Source organism: Nanorana parkeri, unplaced genomic scaffold (genome assembly GCF_000935625.1).
Source record: "Nanorana parkeri isolate BGI_ZX_2015 unplaced genomic scaffold, ASM93562v1 scaffold1973, whole genome shotgun sequence".
Classification (NCBI taxonomy): Eukaryota; Metazoa; Chordata; class Amphibia; order Anura; family Dicroglossidae; genus Nanorana; species Nanorana parkeri.
This window is the reverse complement of record NW_017308241.1, coordinates 6,435-26,663: the sequence shown is the minus strand read 5'-3', so window position 1 is coordinate 26,663 and position 20,229 is coordinate 6,435. Positions and strand designations below refer to the sequence as shown.

The following is a 20,229-nucleotide window of genomic DNA, read 5'->3' as shown; positions in this document are numbered from 1 at the left end:
TTAAAATGGTCTCTGACAAGTATATATTTTTAATTTGACAAATTACCGAACGTAACCCAATCCCTACTGGACCAATTTTTGCAGTTTTTGTCATAATCCCAAAAACATAAAAAAAAAATTGAAAGTGGATTACTGCCCTGGAGAATTAGTCAGGCAGCTTTAGTCACCCCAAGTTAACTTCTATATTAAAGCAAGGAGCCTGCTGACACTTGTGAGCTTATTTTAACTCAAACCGACATATTTTGTAGGACACATCCTTTGGTGTCAAAGGGTTAAAAGTGGAATAAATAAGACAAATTGGATAGAAGGGGAAATCCTCCGCACACCTTGCAGCAATCAAGGCCTATGAAGACAATGGTACTTGTAGTGATGAACACGGATGGCACCGTGCAGACACAATATAGGAAAAGGAATAACCAGCACTCAGTAGAATAATCCAACATGTCCATTTATTGGACATAGATGTCACACAATCACAAGAGCCAACGTTTCGAGAACACGCAGGGTCTCTTCATCAGGGCATAAAGAGTACCAATACACTGACATTTGATAACCACATATATACCTCAAGGTTAACCAATAATCAGAAGCAACACCCCCCTGTGACATCATAATGGCAGGAAAATCGGCCATTTTCAAATGCATACAAAAAACAATAAACAGTGAAATACCAGCTTAAGAAACATATATCATACCGATTGCAATCAGGGTCCAGTTCCAGAGTGTGGTTAAGGTCCGGTTCAGGGATGCAGATAAATCAAATGCAGGCGCTGGAGTGACCAAAGAGTGACAGGATATCACAAACCAGAGATCTCGCTGCGAGTTTCCGCCCCTAGTTCTAGTGCGCCGGCGCATAGAATCCGCGTCATCCATTGTCATGGTGACAGGAGACAGCATCAACGCTGATCAGTGTAGTCGCAGAGCGCAATACTGGAGACAGTGAACTCGAGCAGTCAAGTCGAGTGTGAGAGACCGGAAAGCATACGACCAATGCCAGCGCAGATAAACCGCATCACCAATCACCATGGTGAACGGGAGCGGCATTGTAACTCATTCTGATGTCAACAAAGCATACGAGTGGAAATAATACACTTGAACAGCTGAGTCAAGTGTGGGAAAGCGAGCAATAGCATAACAAAGCCAGGTGTAGGAAAAGCAAGCAATGGCATAACAAGGTCAAGTGTGGGAAATAGCATAAAATAACGCTGCAACCTGAAATAATTACGACCCAGAACCATCGACCTAGGCAATAAGCTGGTGATATAGATACGTGACAAGTGCCACATATATAAATATAATATAAGAAGACAGATACAGACACTACGGACTAGAAAAACAGAGTGACAAAGAAAATCATAATATCAAAGATCAATTAGGTAGGTGATCAATATAAAAATATACATATCAGGTATCAATATAAAAATAGTACTATCTATATAAAATATTAAGCATATAAATCTTCGGTACAAAAATATGACTATTTAAATATTTACGACAGACCGACCATCCACCATATATCGCCAATTTGCAAAGGTCAAATGGAAAAAACAGAGTGGTCAGCACATTTGCAACAAAATAAAGAAAAATAGTAGTTTAAAAAGAGGAAACAGACGGAGGATAAAGCCACACAGTACTGCCCTAGTCAGTCAAAAAACAGGATAGAGATAGGGCAGTATTCAAACCTCTAGGTTTTACTGTACTTAACGTACGGCCCCAATAGGCTTCTCGACTTAACAGAATATTATCCCCGTCACCACCACGGTTAGGTTTCGACACATATTCGATCACCATTGCCCTAAGCTTGTGTATCTGGTGATTCAATTGGGCAAAGTGTATTGCCACTGGTTTATTTGGATCAAGGTCTTTACCTAATCGTTTGTGTTCAATCACTAATTTAATGTCACTTTTGTGCTTTTTGTAAAGTTTTTGAAAGGGTTAATGGTTTTGCCTATGTAAACCAAAGAGCACGGGCATTTAAGCATGTATACACAATACTCGGATATACAGTTCAAATAACTATGGATCAAATATTTCTTCCCTGTATGGGGGTGACAGAAAGAGTCACCAGTGATAAGTGAGTTACAAACACTACAATTGTGGCATTTGTAGCAGCCCTGTTTTGTAGAAAACCTGTATGGCAAGGTGTCATACTTGGGGTAAGGATCCATACAGACCAGTAAATCTCGTAGGGATCTATTACAGGAGTAGACAACACGGGGTGTGTGTTTAATAGTGGGAGTCAGAGTTCTATCTGCTTTCAGAATATTCATATCCTGTTGCAGTGTGTATTTAACCTGATGTGAAAATACATGGTAATTAGTGATAAATAGAGTGTCATTCGGATGTGTCTCCTTACATTTAGGTACTTGGAATCTAGTTCTCGCAACTTCAAGTGTATGGTCCAGTGTATGATCAGGATAACCCCTCTCACTAAATTTCTTTTACATCATCTGTAGCTGTACTTCACAATCGGTGGAATCAGAACATATACGCATAACCCTGATAAGCAGATATAGGTAGAGAATCCCTCAGTCCATCAGGGTGTGCACTGCTGTAAGAAAGCAACATATTGCGATCGGGTTTTTTTTTATAAAAGGGAGGTGGTAATCAATCCCTGATTAATCACCACTGTCACATCTAAAAAGGAGATTTTCGAGTCTGACACCTCTGGATTAAAAATAATACCATCTATGAGTGTATTAAGGTATTGGACAAAGATCTGTATGGTATCACAGGGTCAAGACCATACCACGAAGATGTCATCTATGTATCTCGTCCACAGTCTGACATCTTTAAAGAGTTCTGATGGGTAAAATGGACGATTTCTTAAGGGACCGTAATATACAGGGGTACAGGTAACAGCCAGGGGTACAGGTAACATACAGGGGTACAGGTACTCCTAGAATGAGATCCTAATAGGTTGGACTTGATGGACTAATGTCTTTATTCAACCTCAAATACTATGTAACTATATATAAAGAGATCTTCTAAATATCCCATAAATAAATTGGCATAAGAAGGAGCAGCCGAGCTGCCCATGGCAGTGCCCTTAGACTGAAGAAAGTACTCTTTCTCAAACCGAAAGTAGTTGTTCCCTAAAACAGTCCTCAGCCCCTCCAAAATAAAAGCAGTTGAAGGGGATGGTGACTCTCTCCGAGACAGATTCAACCGCTAATAGTCCCTCATCTGTTGGAATACATGTATATAGTGAGGATACATCCATTGTAAGTAGTGACCAACCTGGTTCAAACACTTCAATACATTTCAGTTTCATAAGAAAATCATTACTGTCCCGGGTATGAATGCAAATCTTCACCAGAGGTTGGAGAAAGTGGTCCAAAAGCATAGCCAAAGGCGGTAACACTGAACCAGTGCCAGCTACAATGGGGCTTAAAGGTGAGTGGATTCTGTCCCTTATGAATTTTCAGTAATCCGTAAATTACGGGTGTGTGGGCATGCTGATTGTAAAGCCACTCCGAGATGCCCTCAGAGATCCAGCCCTGATTCAAAGCCAAATCGATAAGATATGATAATTTATTCAATATCGATGGTAGCGGATCACGCGGGATTGGAAGGTAGGTATGCAAATCAGACAAAATATCAATTATGCCTGTTCTATAGTTGGCATAATCCATAAGAATAATGGCGCCTCCTTTATCAGCTGGCTTTACGATGATGGACTTGTCAGTCTTGTAGCGATGTCAAGGCGGTTCGTTCGGCCCTATTCATATTAGAGAGACCTAGAGTATTATGTATTCTATTTCGTTCAATGACATTGCGAGTGTCATATCTGACCGTCTTGATGAAGCTCTCGATAGAGGAAAATTGGCCAGGTGGTATGAAGGTACCTTTATTCTTAAATGTATTGGAGGTTTAATCAATGCCTTTGTTACAAGAGTGATGACAGAAGTGCTGTTTCAATTTAAGGGAACGTTCAAGTTTAAATGTATCAATTTCAAATTGAAAGTCGTTAAATTGTGGTGAGGGACAAAAAGATAGTCCCTTACTCAAGATGCCAGTTTCAATATCAGAGATAGTCCTGGACAAAAGATTAATTATCGGACATTCCTGGATCTTTGTTGTCTCGTATTGGTAAACGGACCTGTGTTTTTTCTTCTTACCGCCTCTTCTGGTGCGTTTTTTGTACTTCTTCCTAAAAAAGGTATTGATGAAGAGGGTGATCCAATAGTGGTGGTGTCATGCAATGAGGTGGGTGGCGCATCACTGTCTGGACGGATTTTCCGTAGGTCGCTCGCTCTCACTTAAGCTCATATTTGATTTTTGGAAGCGTTGTCTTGATCCCCCACGTGAAAACGCACCTCCCCTGCGTCGTCCCTGGAAGGTATTCCCAGTGAGCCAGGGATATACCCTACCATCCTGATAGTCCTGACATACTTGTTTGAACTTATCCCGTTTGGCAGCATGAATTTTGTCAGCATAAACAAGAGTATCAGATTCTATTTTCTCAATCTCCGCATTAAACATTGCATCATCAGACATCTTACCCCGAATCTTCATTTCATAGGAGGCGATATCCTTGTTAATTTGGCAAAGCTGTGTCTCTATCTCTTCAAACACGAGAAGCATGTAATTAAAGTCGTTTTGAGTCAAGATTGCACACCACTTGTCGCAGAAATCTCTACTTTGTCTGCCAATGGTCGGTCGGTCGGTTGCGTATGCCAAAACCTCTTGCCACTTTTTTTTTTTACCCTCGGAAAGGGTAAGTCCATGTAGTTTCAAGTCAACATGCTTTTTTTTCAGCCTTTTTAGATCTTGAAACAAATCAATGGCAGAATCAGAGCCAAATGCTGCAATAGGATTTGCTGGAAATATGGCATCAATTTCATGTTTCTTAAAAGAACATGTGTTAGCTTTTTCCTCAGAGTGTTTCCGCTGCGGTTCCATAGTAATCGCAGTGCTTTGCCCAATTGAATCGCCAGATACACGAGCTTAGGGCTATGGTGATCGAATATGTGTCGAAACCTAACCGTGGTGGTGACGGGGATAATATTCTGTTAAGTCGAGAAGCCTATTGGGGCCGTACGTTAAGTACAGTAAAACCTAGAGGTTTGAATACTGCCCTATCTCTATCCTGTTTTTTGACTGACTAGGGCAGTACTGTGTGGCTTTATCCTCCGTCTGTTTCCTCTTTTTAAACTACTATTTTTCTTTATTTTGTTGCAAATGTGCTGACCACTCTGTTTTTTCCATTTGACCTTTGCAAATTGGCGATATATGGTGGATGGTCTGTCTTAAATAGTCATATTTTTGTACCGAAGATTTATATGCTTCTTTTTTTATATAGGATAGTACTATTTTTATATTGATCACCTACCTATATCTCTATGCCAGGATAGTGGAATATCTATGATTGGATCAGCACATGACCTAATTGATCTTTGATATTATGATTTTCTTTGTCACTCTGTTTTTCTAGTCCGTAGTGTCTGTATCTGTCTTCTTATATTATATTTATATATGTGGCACTTGTCACGTATCTATATCACCAGCTTATTGCCTAGGTCGATGGTTCTGGGTCGTAATTATTTCAGGTTGCAGCGTTATTTTATGCTTATTTTATGCTATTGCTCGCTTTTCCCACAATTGACTCAGCTGTTCAAGTGTATTATTTCCACTCATATGCTTTGTTGACATCAGAATGAGTTACGATGCCGCTCCCGGTCACCATAGTGATGGGTGATGCGGTTTATCTGCGCTGGCATTGGTCGTATGCTTTTCGTATGCTTTCCGGTCTCTCACACTCGACTTGACTGCTTGAGTTCACCGTCTCCAGTATTGCGCTCTGTGACTACACCGATCAGCGTTGATGCTGTCTCCGGTCACCATGACAATGGATGACGCGGATTCTATGCGCCGGCGCACTAGAACTAGGGGCGGAGACTCGCAGAGCGATCTCCGGTTTGCGATATCCTGTCGCTCTTTGGTGACTCCAGCGCCTGCATTTGATTTATCTGCATCCCTGAACCGGACCTTAACCACGCTCTGGAACTGGACCCTGATTGCAATGGGTATGATATATGTTTCTTAAGCTGGTATTTCACGGTTTGTTTTTTTGCATTTGAAAATGGCCGACTTTCCCACCATTATGATGTCACAGGGGGTGTTGCTTCAGATTATTGGTTAGCCTCATGAGGTATATATGTGGTTATCAAATGTCAGTGTATTGTCACTCTTTATGCCCTGATGGTCTCGAAACGTTGGCTCTTGTGATTGTGTGACGTCTATGTCCAATAAATGGACATGTTGGATTATTCTACTGAGTGATGGTGATTCCTTTTCCTAGATTTCAAATAAATAAGACAAACATTAACCCAAATGTTACTTACCTGTCCTATCTTCCTCTTGACGAACACTAGGTTGTACAGTGAAGCTGATTTTTGCCGCCAACTTTCCATCAAGAACAGACTTATGGGAAACTGCTTTCTTGTTAGCAACTTCTAGAAGTAAAACAGAGAGTAAAAGCATAAATTATCTACACTGGTTTTCTTTAATTCAAATGTATCACGTCAGGAAAAAAAAATCAGTACAACAAACAGCTTAACACCAGGAATCTCATTAATTTCTCTGTCTATGACCCCTGTGCAAATGTCAGTGTTTTGTTGCAAGCAGAAATACACCTGCCACACGAAATACTACAAGCGCTACTTTGGGCCAGATTCCAGCTCATTTTGTCCCATAAGCTCAATAGAAAACGCTTGAAAAACGTGCATTGTGATTTGTTTGCCCATTCACATGAATGTGCCAGAATCTGCTCACAAAAACATGCGACTTAATATACACGCGTAAAACACTCGCAAAATAAGACACGTGCAAAATAAGACACCGGTGAAACGCGCGTAATAGGTGTTGCCTAGGTGTAAATCCAGCCTTAGACTCTATTGAATCAATGGGGAGAAAACGGTCTAAATCTACCCCAAAGTAGCGCATGTAGTATTTGTGACAGGTGTATTTCTGCTTGTGAAAAAAACGCTGAGGTGTGGACAGGGGCCATAGAACTGAATGGGATTCCTGGGGGGTTGAGCGTTTTGTCGCGCAGACTGACTAGCAACAATACACTAAGGCCTGGTTCACACTGAGCGTTTTGTAGCACTTCTTCTGCCCTAAAAAACGCACAAAAATTATCCATGAGTTTTCTATTTTTTTTTTCTCACCAGGTGAGACAGAAAAAAAAATGTCCCTTCATGTCTACACTTTAATTCTGCACTGGATCTACGGGGAGCAGCTATGGTTGACACACAGGCTGGACTTCAAACATGTCTGCCTTTGTTCGTCCCATTACATGCAGGATTCGGCCAAGATCAATACAGGAAACTCCCAGTTATCCAGCTCAATAGATCGGGAAGTGAGCGAACACATACCGTCGCTCGCTCATGTCATTGCAGAGAGCTGTGACTGTCAGCCATGGCTCCCTGCAGGGATTCCCCCCCCCCCCCCCGATACTCCAGCGCTGACTGGCGGAACGGACGGGGGATAGGGGCCTATCTACAGGCAGAGCCAGCCATCACTCACGCAGCTGGGTGGATCTCGACAGTAATGTCGAGATCCGTCCCTGCTGCAGCGGTCACAGTATACCGCGAGCTGTAGCTCGCGATATACTGAGCTTTGGGTCACGGGAGGACGCTAGTTTATGTCCTCCTGTGACCCTGAGGAGAACTATGGGGAAAAATACTTACCCCATAGTTCTCATTGAACTCTCAAGCAACAACCCCTGCCCCATTCATCTGCTGGCTAGATTCTACTATTGGCTATTTCAAATTGCCATAGCCAATAGTAGGCTGGCTACTGCACACGTCCATTGTTTACATTCACCTGCCAGCTACGGAATCTACCAGTCAGTCATAGCAAGATGTAAACGGAGAATTTCCTTTGCAACAAAATGCATTTTTTACTGTGCACATGTCTATCAAGGAACTGGCAAAAAATATTGACATATGTCCTCGATTTTTTTTTCTTGTTGCTTGAATACCGGATAATGGGGAGTTTACTGTAGTTATTTTCTGGAGTTGCTGAATATGTTCTAAGCCTAAAAACTAAAACAGCCACCATATCGAAGGACTGGTAAACTACAATATATTAAATTTCTGCTTTTGGGTTTAGATAATCTAAGAGCTATGAAAGTGTACAACCATACCTCACAGGTATTCTTCCAGAGGGCACCCTAGATGAGACATTCAAGCCAGTGGGACATCAATGCAAGCTAATATTTGCTACTGTGCCGATCACATGGACTGTTCAGAGAATTTCATGGCCCAATCTATATTACTGGTGGTACTGATAAGGCCTTAATTTCAATGGAAACATAGCGTGGGCACACTGCTTCTCTCTCTCTCTCTCGCATATTAAGTTTGCCTTTTGGCAGCTAGTTTGATAGTGGGAATTTATAATAGATTACCACACAGATAGGTGATGAACATTTGTAAATGAAAGGAGCAAAACATATGATGGCGATTCATCAGCAAGTTGGTGGACAATGTCTTAAAAGTTTATGCTGAGACCTTGTTTAAAAAGGGACCATAGTATATGCTGAGACCTTGTTTAAAAAGGGACCATAGTATGACATTATGTACCTCAAGGCAGATGTAAACTAGTGTCACCATTATAAAGCACTGCCAGCATACTAAACTTTAAAGGCACTCTCCAGACTGGCCACCTCCATCTCACAAGCCTGTTTTATGCATCGGAGGGAATTGGAGGACAGTCAATGTAATCTGCATAGAGTTACTCCACGCTAAAAATAAAAGTACTATCAACATGCATGAATTTACTTCCCTACAATGAAATGCAAGCCAAAACATGCTTGACTGGCCCTTCTCCCTCTACTGATCGCCTTATCCAATAATATTTTACGCACTTTCAGAAGTAGCTTTGGTCACAGGTCCTTGACTTCTTAGTTTCTTCAGAGTGTTAACAGCTACATTCAGATAAATATTACGACTGTTGCTACGAGTGTAGACTGACTTTTCTTCTTCAAGGGCCTATAAAAAGGTAAAATATTAGCATTTTAAAAAGGGATATAAAAGACCCATTAAATAATAATAATTTAAAAAAAAAAATCAGACACCTACCTTATCAAATGCTTCCTTTTGTGAAACACAAAATTTTAAACACTCATCAATAAAGATATTAAGGTAACGCTGACGAATATTGGTTGGTACTTTTGCACCATATTCAGTGGGAATGACCGGCCTTTTCAGGGCAGCACACTGAAAGCAAAAAACAGTAATTAAATAATTTATTAGAGAGGTTTTGCACTGGAAGTCCAAACAGAAAGCAGTACAGTAAACTCCCAGCTATTCGGCACCCACGAGGATCTGTAGGTGATGGATAACACTAGTTTCTGGCTGCTTGAAAGTTCTTTCAGGTCCGCACCTCCGGGTGCAATAGCCAGCCTGCTACTGGCTATTTCAAATTGCAATAGCAGGCTGGCTATTGAAACCCCGCCCACTGAGCAGAGTGGAACTTAGAGAGAAAGGTCTCTCTAAAGTCCAATCCTCTGCTCAGTGGGCGGGTACAATAGCCAGTCTGCAATTGGCTATTGCAATTTGAAATCGCCAATAGCAGGCTAACTATTGTTCATCGTTTTCTTTTTATAAAATTCATTATTTAACAAGGTATAAAAGTCAATACAGTCATAAAAGAAGAAGAAACGGCATATACAGGGAACAGACATAAGACACAGTCATTGTAGCAATTAAAGTTCCAGAAATAACATAGGGACACAAAACAGTATCAGTAACAACCCAAAATGTTATTCGTGCACCAGTAGGGTTTGGAGAAAATCCTTTCAATTCTTGTATTACAACAATGTTTAGGAACCCAAGGGTAGTGCTAATCAAATATCTCGCCGATAGGCAAATGGATGGTCACATTATATATATATATATATATCATACATATACATACACACACATACACACACATATACACATATACATACACACACACACCTAAATCTATATACACATAATATTAAGAAGAATCTGAACATAAAAAAAGGAGATCTAGGAACACAGTACAGATAGAATTTTAAAAAATAAGAGATGAAAAGGGTGAAAAGAAATAGGATTTTTGTACTTTCCGTAAAATCCTTTCCTCTCCGTTCATTGAAGGACACAGGGCAACAGATCGTAGATCCTGAATGGTAGGGTATATCGCCACCTGCAGGAGTAGGACGCTAGGCACATAACAAAAAGACAGCCTAGGGGCAGCCCCTGCTGGTGGCCCAACCCCTCACTTGCTGACAAGTCTCCAGTAAGTAACAAGCAGTTAGGAGTGTACACCCCACAAAAGAGGGCGGGACCTGCGTCCTTCAATGAACGGAGAGAAAAGGATTTTACGGTGAGTACAAAAATCCTATTTTCTCTCCCGTTCATTGAAGGACACAGGGCAACAGATCGTAGATCCTGAATGGTAGGGACGTCACCAAGCAGTAACACACTGAGGGATGGGTAACAACAAACAAAACACCCAAAAGACCGCTTAAAGCGCCGCCTGCAACACTTTGCGCCCCAAACCAGCATCCGCCGATGCAAACACGTCCACCTTGTAAAACTTAACAAAGGTGTGAACAGAAGACCAAGTAGCGGCCTTACAAACCTGAGAAACCGAGGTCCCATGACGAAAGGCCCAGGAGGCCCCCACAGCCCAGTAGAATGGGCTGTGACAGGGAAAGGAGGCCCACGCCCCTTAACGGCGTACGCCTGAATAACCACAATGCGAATCCACCTAGAGAAGGTAGCCGCTGACGCGGCCCCACCCTTACAAGGGCCCACCGTGAGCACGAACCAGGAATCCGTCTCACGAAAAGAGGCCGTAGCCTCCAAATAGACACGAAGAGCGCGAACCACGTCCAAACAGTGGAGTGCACGTTCCTTCCTATGAACCGGCTTCGGGCACAGGGAAGGTAAGACATTGTCCTCATTCTGATGGAATGCCGACACAACCTTAGGCAGGAAGGCCGGCCTAGGATGGAGAACCGCCTTGTCCCTATGCAACACCATCAACGGAGACTTGCAGGACAGGGAAGCCAACTCCGAAACCCGCCGCACGGAAGTGATGGCCACCAAAAAGGCCACCTTCTGCGACAAGGACAAAAGCGGAATCTCCCGAAGAGGCTCAAAAGGAGATTCCTGCAACACGGAAAGCACGAGATTCAGGTCCCACGGAGCCAAAGGCGAGCGGACGGGGGGAGCAATGCGCGTCACCCCCTGAACAAAGGTATGAACCAGAGCGTAAGACGCCAAAGGCCGCTGGAACAGCACCGCCAAGGCACAGATCTGGCCCTTCACAGTACTCGAGGCCAGCCCCTGAGCCACCCGCGCTGCAAGAAAGCAAGAATTCTGCTGGATGGAACACAGGTCCCTGGGACAGAAGATCGGGGCGCAGAGGCAGATGCCACGGGGCGTCCACCACCAGCTGAACCACGTCCGCGTACCACACCCTCCGAGGCCAGTCTGGGGCCACGAGGATGATGGTGACGCCCTCGGCTGCGATCCGACGCAGCAGCCGAGGGGGAAAGGCGTAAAGTAGACCGTAATGACCCCAAGGAGCCACCAGGGCATCCACTGCCTGCGCCCAGGGATCCCCCGGGCCACAAACCTGTCAACCTTCCGGTTGAACCGAGACGCCAGAAGATCCACCTCCGGCGTCCCCCAGCGTCGACGCAGCTGCTGAAAAACCTCTGGGTGGAGAGACCACTCCCCCAGATCCACCGACTGTCGACTGAGGTAATCGGCCTGCCAATTGTCCACACCCGGGATTTAGACCGCCGACAGAGCCAGAACTCGATTTTCCGCCCAGGAGAGAATCCCGAACACCTCTCGACCTGCGGCCACGCTTTTTGTGCCGCCCTGGTGGTTGATGTACTCCACTGCAGTGGCGTTGTCCGACTGGACCCAGACCGCCAGACCCATGAAGGAGAGAAAGGCGAATCGTCCGAAGTTCCAACACATTTAATCGACAGGCGGGACTCCTCCGGCGACCAACGACCCTGCACGGTCAAGGAGCCCAGGACCCCGCCCCAGCCCCAAGGGCTGGCGTCTGTGGTGACCACCGTCCAGTGCACGGGAAGTAAAGACTTCCCCCGCACCAAGGCCGGAGATTGAAGCCACCACCGCAGGGAGGCCCTCGCCTCCCGAGAGATCCGAATCTCCCCGTCCAAGGACGGGGGGAACTTGTCCCACTGCACCAGGATGTTCCTCTGCAGGGTCCTGGTATGATGTTGCGCAAAGGGCACCGCCTCGAAGGAGCCACCATGACCCAGGACCTGCATGCAAACCCGAATGGGCGACCACTGGCGAGTCCTCAGTAGCCGGACCTTGGAACGGAGCTTCAGGAGCTTGTCCCGAGGAAGAAAGACCCGGGTCGCGACAGTGTCCAGAACCAAACCCAGATACTCCAGGCGTGGTGAAGGCACCAGGCAAGATTTTCGCAGGTTCAGAAGCCACCCGAACTCCTCCAAGGACCGCACCGTGACCCCCAGAGCCGTCACCATAGAAGAATGCGACTCCGCCCGTAGGAGCAGGTCGCCAGGTACCCCACGATCAAAACCCCCCGACAATGCAACAGGATCGGGGCTAGCACCTTGGTGAACACACGTGGGGCCGATGCCAGCCCGAAGGGCAGCGCCACAAACTGAAAATGGTCCTCCCCCACCGCGAAACGAAGATACCGCTGATGAGACTCGCAAACGGGTACATGAAGGTATGCATCCCGGATATCGATGGAGGCCAGCAGATCTCCCTGACGGACCGGATCGACTCCATCCGGAACCGACGGACCTGCACGAAGGTGTTCAAGCATTTGAGGTTCAGGATAGGCCGCACCCCCCCTTTCTTGGGCACAGTAAACAGGTTTGAATAAAACCCTTTGAACCTTTCCGAGGACGGAACTGGCACAATCACCCCCTGGGACAAAAGGTCCGCCACAGCGCGACGGAGATCCGCCAACCGCGAAGGAGAGGCGCGTGTTGGACGGGAACAAAACGGTTTCCCGGACGGGACAGAAACTCGATCTTGTAGCCCGAAGAAACAAGCTCCCGGACCCAAGAGTAGGAGACGTGGGCCAGCCAAAAATCGGCAAAGAGCCGAAGGCGCCCCCCCACCCTGGGACCCAGAGTCGGGGCCCGACCTTCATGCGGACTGGGGCTTGCCGGCGGGCTTAGCAGACTTGGGTTGCCACGGACGCTTGGAGGATTGGGAAGAGGAGGATTTGTTAAATTACCGCCCTTGTCGGAGGCGAAAAAGCCGCTTGTGAGAGGAGAAAGTAGGCCCAGGCTTCCGGCGCGGTTCCTTCTTGCGCGCCTGGGGAAGGAAGGTACTCTTACCCCGTCAGATCCTTAATGATCTCATCCAAGGTGGAACCAAACAGACGGTCCCCAGTAAAGGGCAACTCCTGTAGAGCCTTCTTGGAAGCCTGATCCGCCAACCAGCACTTAAGCCAGAGCAAAACGGCGAAGCGTCACCGCTGACACCGACACCTTGGACACCAAGGGCGCCGCATTCAAGGCCGAATTGCAGACATAACGAAGGCCCTGCACCAACTGGTCCGCTAATTCCACGAAAGCGGGGGAGACGTGCTCCTCCGCAAGACCCTGATGTAACATCTTAGCCCACTCAGTTAGAGTCTGAGACCAAAGCCGAAGCCAAGACCGGGCGCATGAGAGTGCCCGAAACAGAGTACAGAGACCGCAAAAGCGCCTCAGCCTTCCTATCGGAAGGATCCTTAAAGGACGGAGAATCCTCCACCGGAATAACCGTGGCTTTGTTCAAACGAGAGACCGGCGGGTCCACCACCGGCAGAGAAGACCATTTAGACACAAAGGCCTCCTCGAAGGGGTAGCGAACCGAGAACCGCTTAGGAACCGCAAAGGACTTGGTAGGCCGTTTCCACTCCTTATAAATGAAATCACCAAAACAGGGGATGTAAGGAAACACATTGGCAGAACGCCTACTCTTATGCGTCCCAAACTGCACGTGCGGCAGTGCAGAAGTGCTGGCAACATCCTCAATCTTAAGGGTCTCCCTGACAGCGCGGACCAGCGCCGAAACAGTTTCACGTTCCTGGACCAGGTGCGTAGACGAATCAGGATGTGAGTAATCACCCGGATCAGGATGAGGCGACATCGTGGGTAGTTCCCCCCTCCTCTTCGGACTCCCCTGACAGGTGGGCGCTGCGTCAAGGCGCGCTCCATGCGCATCACAAACCCATCCATGACAGAGGAAAAAGATTCCAGGGACAATGCGGTACCACCCCGCCCCCCCCCCTGAAGAACCGGAGGGACGCACTGGCGACAGGCAAAGCAGCGTAGGCGTACAGGACGCACAAAGAGGGGATCTAGAGGGGTCCGCAGAGAGCAGCCCACAACCCTCACAAGGCAATGCAGGAGAGTCATCCCTGCAATCCATTGCACACCCGCAGCAAAAATCACCCCACAGACCAGAGACCACCAGGCAAGGGAAAGATGGATCCCCAACAACTCACGACCCTCAGCGTTTGTCCCGGCCCAGACGTCCGACCCTGCAAAGTGGAAGAGCTCTGCACGCTGTGTCCTTCTCCTATGGCGTCCATGAGCCGAAAGAAAGACACTCCCCATCCGCCCGAGGCTATAGGAAGCCGGGGCCGGAGGTTACGCAACATCCCGGTCAGAAGCCCCCCCCGGGATGAATCCCATAGGCGTCGGGGAGGACCACACGTCGCAGCCGACCCACCGTAGCTGAGTCGGCATGCGCTCGTCGGTCACCCAGGGGAGACTACAAGGATCTACAGTCATCCAGCCGGTCGCCCTGGGGACACTTGCTAGAAGAAAAATCAAGTTAAACGGAAGAAAGGAAAAAAAATTCTCCAGAGAAAAAGATTTAGCTCCTTACTCCTGACGCTAGGCAAAAAACTGGAGACTTGTCAGCAAGTGAGGGGCTGGGCCACCAGCAGGGACCGTCCCTAGGTTGTCTTGTTTTTTAGTTATGTGCCTAGTGTCCTACTCCTGCAGGTGGCGATATACCCTACCATTCAGGATCTACGATCTGTTGCCCTGTGTCCTTCAATGAACGGGAGAGAAAAGTGGCTACCTGCTACACCAAAGTAGAGAGAAGGAGAGTAACAATTTTTACTCAGGGTCTATAAGGCATTCCACAAAGGGGAAGCTAGGAAGACGAGGAGCACTAGTCTTGACATAATAGTTCTGCAGCAGAGCTCCAAAATCTTTGTGAGGCTACATATTAGGGCTGCAACAACTAATCGATTGACTCGATTATAATAACTCTGCTCCTTTGTTCTCCTCCCTGCAGGTGCCGGCTGCAACAGTCTGTGTCCCTTTCAATCCCTGCTGCTCTCCCTGCCTGCATTGGCAGAAAGCAGCAGGGACACAGACGGCAGCAGCCGGCACCAGCGGGAAGGAGAGGCCGTTGTACCTCTGCATTGCCTCGCTGGTGCCACAGTTCCTCTGCTGGTGCCCCCCATTCTTACGCTGCTCACCCCGTGCCTCCACTGCTGTCCACATCCCTTGGCTGCTGCCCTTACCTCTGCTGCTCCCCTGTGCCCCCTTTTCGGCCGGCAGTAGAAAGCCGGTCTCTCATCAGTGGCTGGAAACAATAGCCAGCCTGCTATTGGCTATTTAAATTGCAATAGCAGGCTGGCTATTGCACCCGCCCACTGTCTGCTGTCAATCAGCAGAGGACGACCTGAAGGAGAACTTTCTCCTTCAATTCCTGCCTCTGCTGAATGACAACAGGCAGTGGGCGGGTTCAATAGCCAGCCTGCTATTGGCTATCGCAATTTAAAATAGCCAATAGCGAGCCGGTTATTGCTCCGAGCCACCGCCTGCTGTTGTAAGGCAAAGAAAAAAAAAAGTTAGGATTAAAAATAACCCCCAAAAAATGTAAAGTCTCCCAACCCCGCGCATACTAACGGAAACACAAGCCAGGTGCACTTACATAGAAAAATGATGGTCACCGCCTGCGCCGGAGTGAGAGCAAAAATTCTCAGAGAGAGAGAGAGAGAGAGAGGGGAGAGGAGAGAGCGGCAAGTGTCATTTATGCTTTTGGTCTGAAAAATCTGCTCCGAGCTGTGCGTTGTGGTGCCATTAATTTCAATGGCATCCCAAATGCCCCTCCTACTTAGTGTGATCACCTGCACTGGAAAGTAACGGTACTGCAATGCCATGCGCTCCAGTGCAGTGCGAGTGCAAAAAATGCGCATGCAGTTTTATTCTGAAGAAAATTTTATGTTTGAAACACTCCACTGTGTATTTTATTTTAAATAAAATATGTTTTTTTTTAATCCGATCAAAAAATTAAAATTGGCCAACTAATCGATTATGAAAATAATAGTTAGCTGCAGCCCTACTAAATATAATCAGCTGGAAGCTGATGTTTGACAACTATGTAACTTAGGAAAATGTTACTCATCCATAGATACAGTACAGTAAGTGACAATTGGTACCCTTGGATAGGTAGGTGTTGCTGGAAGGTTCAACATGCAAAAAGTGTGAAATGGGCCTGAATAAAAGAGAAATAATGCAGCCACCATATACAGGAACTGGCGAGTTTAATTTATGCTTAACCACTTCCAGTGGGTTCACGTAAATACATGTCATCCACTGAAAGTGGTTACACGCTATGTGTATCCACCCCCTCCACCGATGTCGGCTTCCCAGGCTCAGCTGTTCCCCGTGCGTGCCCGGGACCGGCATGGTGGGTCTCCCCTGATGGATCGGAGGGAGAACAGCAGGCTTCCAGCCACTGATCTATCCTCCGATCACTGGACCCGGAAGTGATTTGCATTACATCACTTCTGGTGTCACTGAGCACATCCTCAGGCTCCGAGAGCCAGAAGAAGCAGCTGGTGAAGCAGATCTCTGCTTCATCCGCTTCTTTGGTACAATTGTTGATTTTTGTACACTACCACAGTATCATTGTTGTACACTACCGCAAGCTACAGTCATCATTATGAATCCAAGTTCCCTTTATAAAAATGTACCATTTATCTACTGAAGTGAAGGAACACAACATCGGTGTCAAATAAGTCAATTTTGTTCATTGGGATCACACAAAAAAACACAAATTCTGAAGGTAGAAGGGAATGTGAACAACCTGTGCAATTAAAATTCAAGGTAGCACATGTATTTCTATCAAAATCAATATACCTTTAGTGATGGTATATGTGCTTGTCTTTTTTGTGTAGATGTGGAGGTGGTTTTTGATGCCATGCCTGCAACAGTTTGCATCTTGAGGGATAGTGTTGAACCACTATGTGCCGATAATGGACTCTTCCCCTCTGCATGAAAAAAAGTAATTAATAATGGAAAGCCAGTAAACACAGTCATAAGGCATTTGGAATTCCAAACTCTTAAAATGTCTGCAAGTCCCTGTACTTAAGGATATACTTTCACTGGTGGTGTTTGGGGGGGGGGGATGGAGTGGCAGCAATCTTCATGGCAACCTTAATGGCACCCTGTTTGTTTTGGGTAGTAAGAAATTGTTAAACGCCCTGGCAGTGGTTCCTGACCTATTTACGTTGCTGGCCCTGGAACTGTCTCATGCTTTCCTGTGCAGGGATAATGTCAGCGGCCACCTGCCCGGATGGAGCCCTCTCCTCATTCCTCTTTCTTTCCCAAACAACTTTTAGCGCTTTCTTTTCTCTTTATTCTACTCTTTACACTCTTGGTCTTCTTGCGGTCCTGCCCCCTTCTTTCCTCTTTCTCCTTTCCTTTTCGTTTACCCCTACGACTTATCTTCCATACGGTTCACCTTTTTCTTAAATTGCTAACTTTTTCAAAAAACGGACAGGATGAGTACTCACACTCTCTATAATTAGATGTCCTTTTTTGAACTGGTTTTTACAACAAAGATGGTCTGAATATATACACAGGAATATGCTATCTGTGTCACCACTCATGACTGTTAAATTGTCAATGTTAATTTGGACATTGCGTTGTACCATTTGTACAAATTACTGTCCACTGTGTGCTACTACTATGCTGTATTTTCATAAATAAAGAATTTTTTCTTTAATCCCCGGGCAGGTTTTTTATTGCCGTCTGTGTCACTGTTGGGGAAATTCCCCTCATTTGTCTTGGTGATTAAATTATAATAGTTTGTTAAATAGGAGACAAGGGAAAATCTTCCAATGGGGACAACTGGCCACCCACAGTTCACATTACACCCAATTCCTGCTGTTTTTTGGGGTTTGGATCCTGGTGTAAGCACTACCTACATTGTAAAGTCTTGTGACAGTACTGGGTGCTACATAAGTTTAATTTAAGGACCACTGGCTTGCCAGAAACATTCAAGTATTTAATTTCAATTTACCAGAAGACTGAGAGGCTGGCACATGAGCAATTCGTTTTGATTCTCCTGGCAAAGTCAGAGGAGACTTCTGAGCACTGCTCTTCAACTGACTGGCTTGCTGCTGAGACACAAGATGTGTGGCCTGATCCTGTGCCCTCTGAATCCTCCGATAACAAATCTCTTGAGGTGTAGGGCGGCGATGTGGACGGATAACATGTTTACTGGATAAATCAGCCTGGTGGAAAAAATAAAAGTTACTTACTAGTATAGAGACATGGTGGTTGAGAAAGTAGATTTGCACTGTTAAGGCCATGTCAGACAGGCGATTTTGTAGCAGTGATACATCCCTCGCTGTTGCAAATTGCTGGTACCAGCTAACAGCAATTTATAGCTACAGTTGGGTAAAAAAGTATTTAGTCAGCCACCAATTGTGCAAGTTCTCCCACTTAAAAAGATGAGAGAGACCTGTAATTGGCATCATAGGTAGACCTCAACTATGAGAGACAAAATGAGAAAACAAATCCAGACAAATCACATTGGCTGATTTGGAACTAATTTATTTGCAAATTATGGTGGAAAATAAGTATTTGGTCAATATCAAAAGGTCATCTCAATACTTTATTATATATCCTTTGTTGGCAATGACAGAGGTCAAACGTGTCCTGTACGTCTTCACAAGGTTGGCACACACTGTTGCTGGTATGTTGGCCCATTCCTCCATGCAGATCTCCTCTAGAGCAGTGATGTTCTGGGGCTGTCGCTGGGCAACATGGACTTTCAACTCCCTCCAAAGGTTTTCTATGGGGTTGAGATCTGGAGACTGGCTAGGCCACTCCAGGACCTTGAAATGCTTCTTACGAAGCCACTCCTTCGTTGCCCGGGCGGTATGTTTGGGATCATTGTCATGTTGAAAGACCCAGCCACGTTTCATCTTCAATGCCCTTGCTGATGGAAGGAGGTTTGCACTCAAAATCTCACGATACATGGCCCCATTCATTCTGTCCTGTACAACAGTGGTCCTCAACCCCCGGGCCGTGGACCGGTACTGGTCCGTGGATCAAATGGTACTGGGCCGCGGGGCCCCGCACTGCCGACGGGCTTCACAGTGAGGGGGCAGGTCCTGTGACTCACCTCCCCTCCCTGCCGGGTCCATAGTAACAGGCGGCGGGAGGGGAGGTGAGTCAGAGGACACGTGTGTGTCACAAGCCCCGCCCGCTGCAGTGAGTGCACACAACTCCCTGGCTGGGTAAGCCCGAGCGCTCTTCTTCTTTAAGAGGCTCCTCTGTCCTGCGCTCATTACCTGCAGGTAATAAGTATTTGGTCACCTACAAACAAGCAAGAGTTCTGGTGACCAAATACTTATTTTCCACCACAATTTGCAAATAAATTTGTTCCAAATCAGCCAATGTGATTTGTCTGGATTTGTTTTCTCATTTTGTCTCTCATAGTTGAGGTCTATCTATGATGCCAATTACAGGCCTCTCTCATCTTTTTAAGTGGGAGAACTTGCACAATTGGTGGCTGACTAAATACTTTTTTACCCCACTGTAGCTACTGAATTGCTACAGTCACTAGCGATTTGTTTCTAAGAAGTGATTTATTGCAACTACAGGTCAAACTCCTGCTACAGCATTACATCAGTCCCCACTGCTTCAAATAGCACTCCTTCAGAGATTTCTAGCTATTCCATAGATGTGAATGCAGAATGATTGTTATTACCATGAAGCACTGCACAAACTCAATTGATGATTGGCTGAACAATTACATAGTAAATAACTATGATTACCTTAGCAAGGAGAAAAAAAAAAAAAGGGAGGATCACTGCAAATAAATTGCCTGTCTGACATGGAACTTATTAACATACATGTGAAAGAATCTATTGACCATATTTTCAGTAAAGAAAATTGCTTTTTATGAAGTCAAT

At 45.9% G+C, this 20,229-nt stretch overlaps 1 protein-coding gene across 1 annotated transcript in view; it reads right to left on the bottom strand.

Moving 5' to 3' along the window:
- The window catches only part of LOC108800266 (RNA exonuclease 1 homolog), a gene marked incomplete at its 5' end in the record, with an annotated part of 86,048 nt that extends 67,508 nt beyond the window's left edge, over window positions 1–18,540 (bottom strand). The window contains 5 exons of the mRNA XM_018572237.1: window positions 6,348–6,458; window positions 8,873–8,996; window positions 9,087–9,224; window positions 17,162–17,292; window positions 18,327–18,540. Of these exons, the coding sequence (XP_018427739.1) occupies window positions 6,348–6,458; window positions 8,873–8,996; window positions 9,087–9,224; window positions 17,162–17,292; window positions 18,327–18,540 (718 nt within the window). The remainder of the gene's footprint in view (window positions 1–6,347; window positions 6,459–8,872; window positions 8,997–9,086; window positions 9,225–17,161; window positions 17,293–18,326) is intronic.
- Window positions 18,541–20,229: the final 1,689 nt, after the last annotated feature.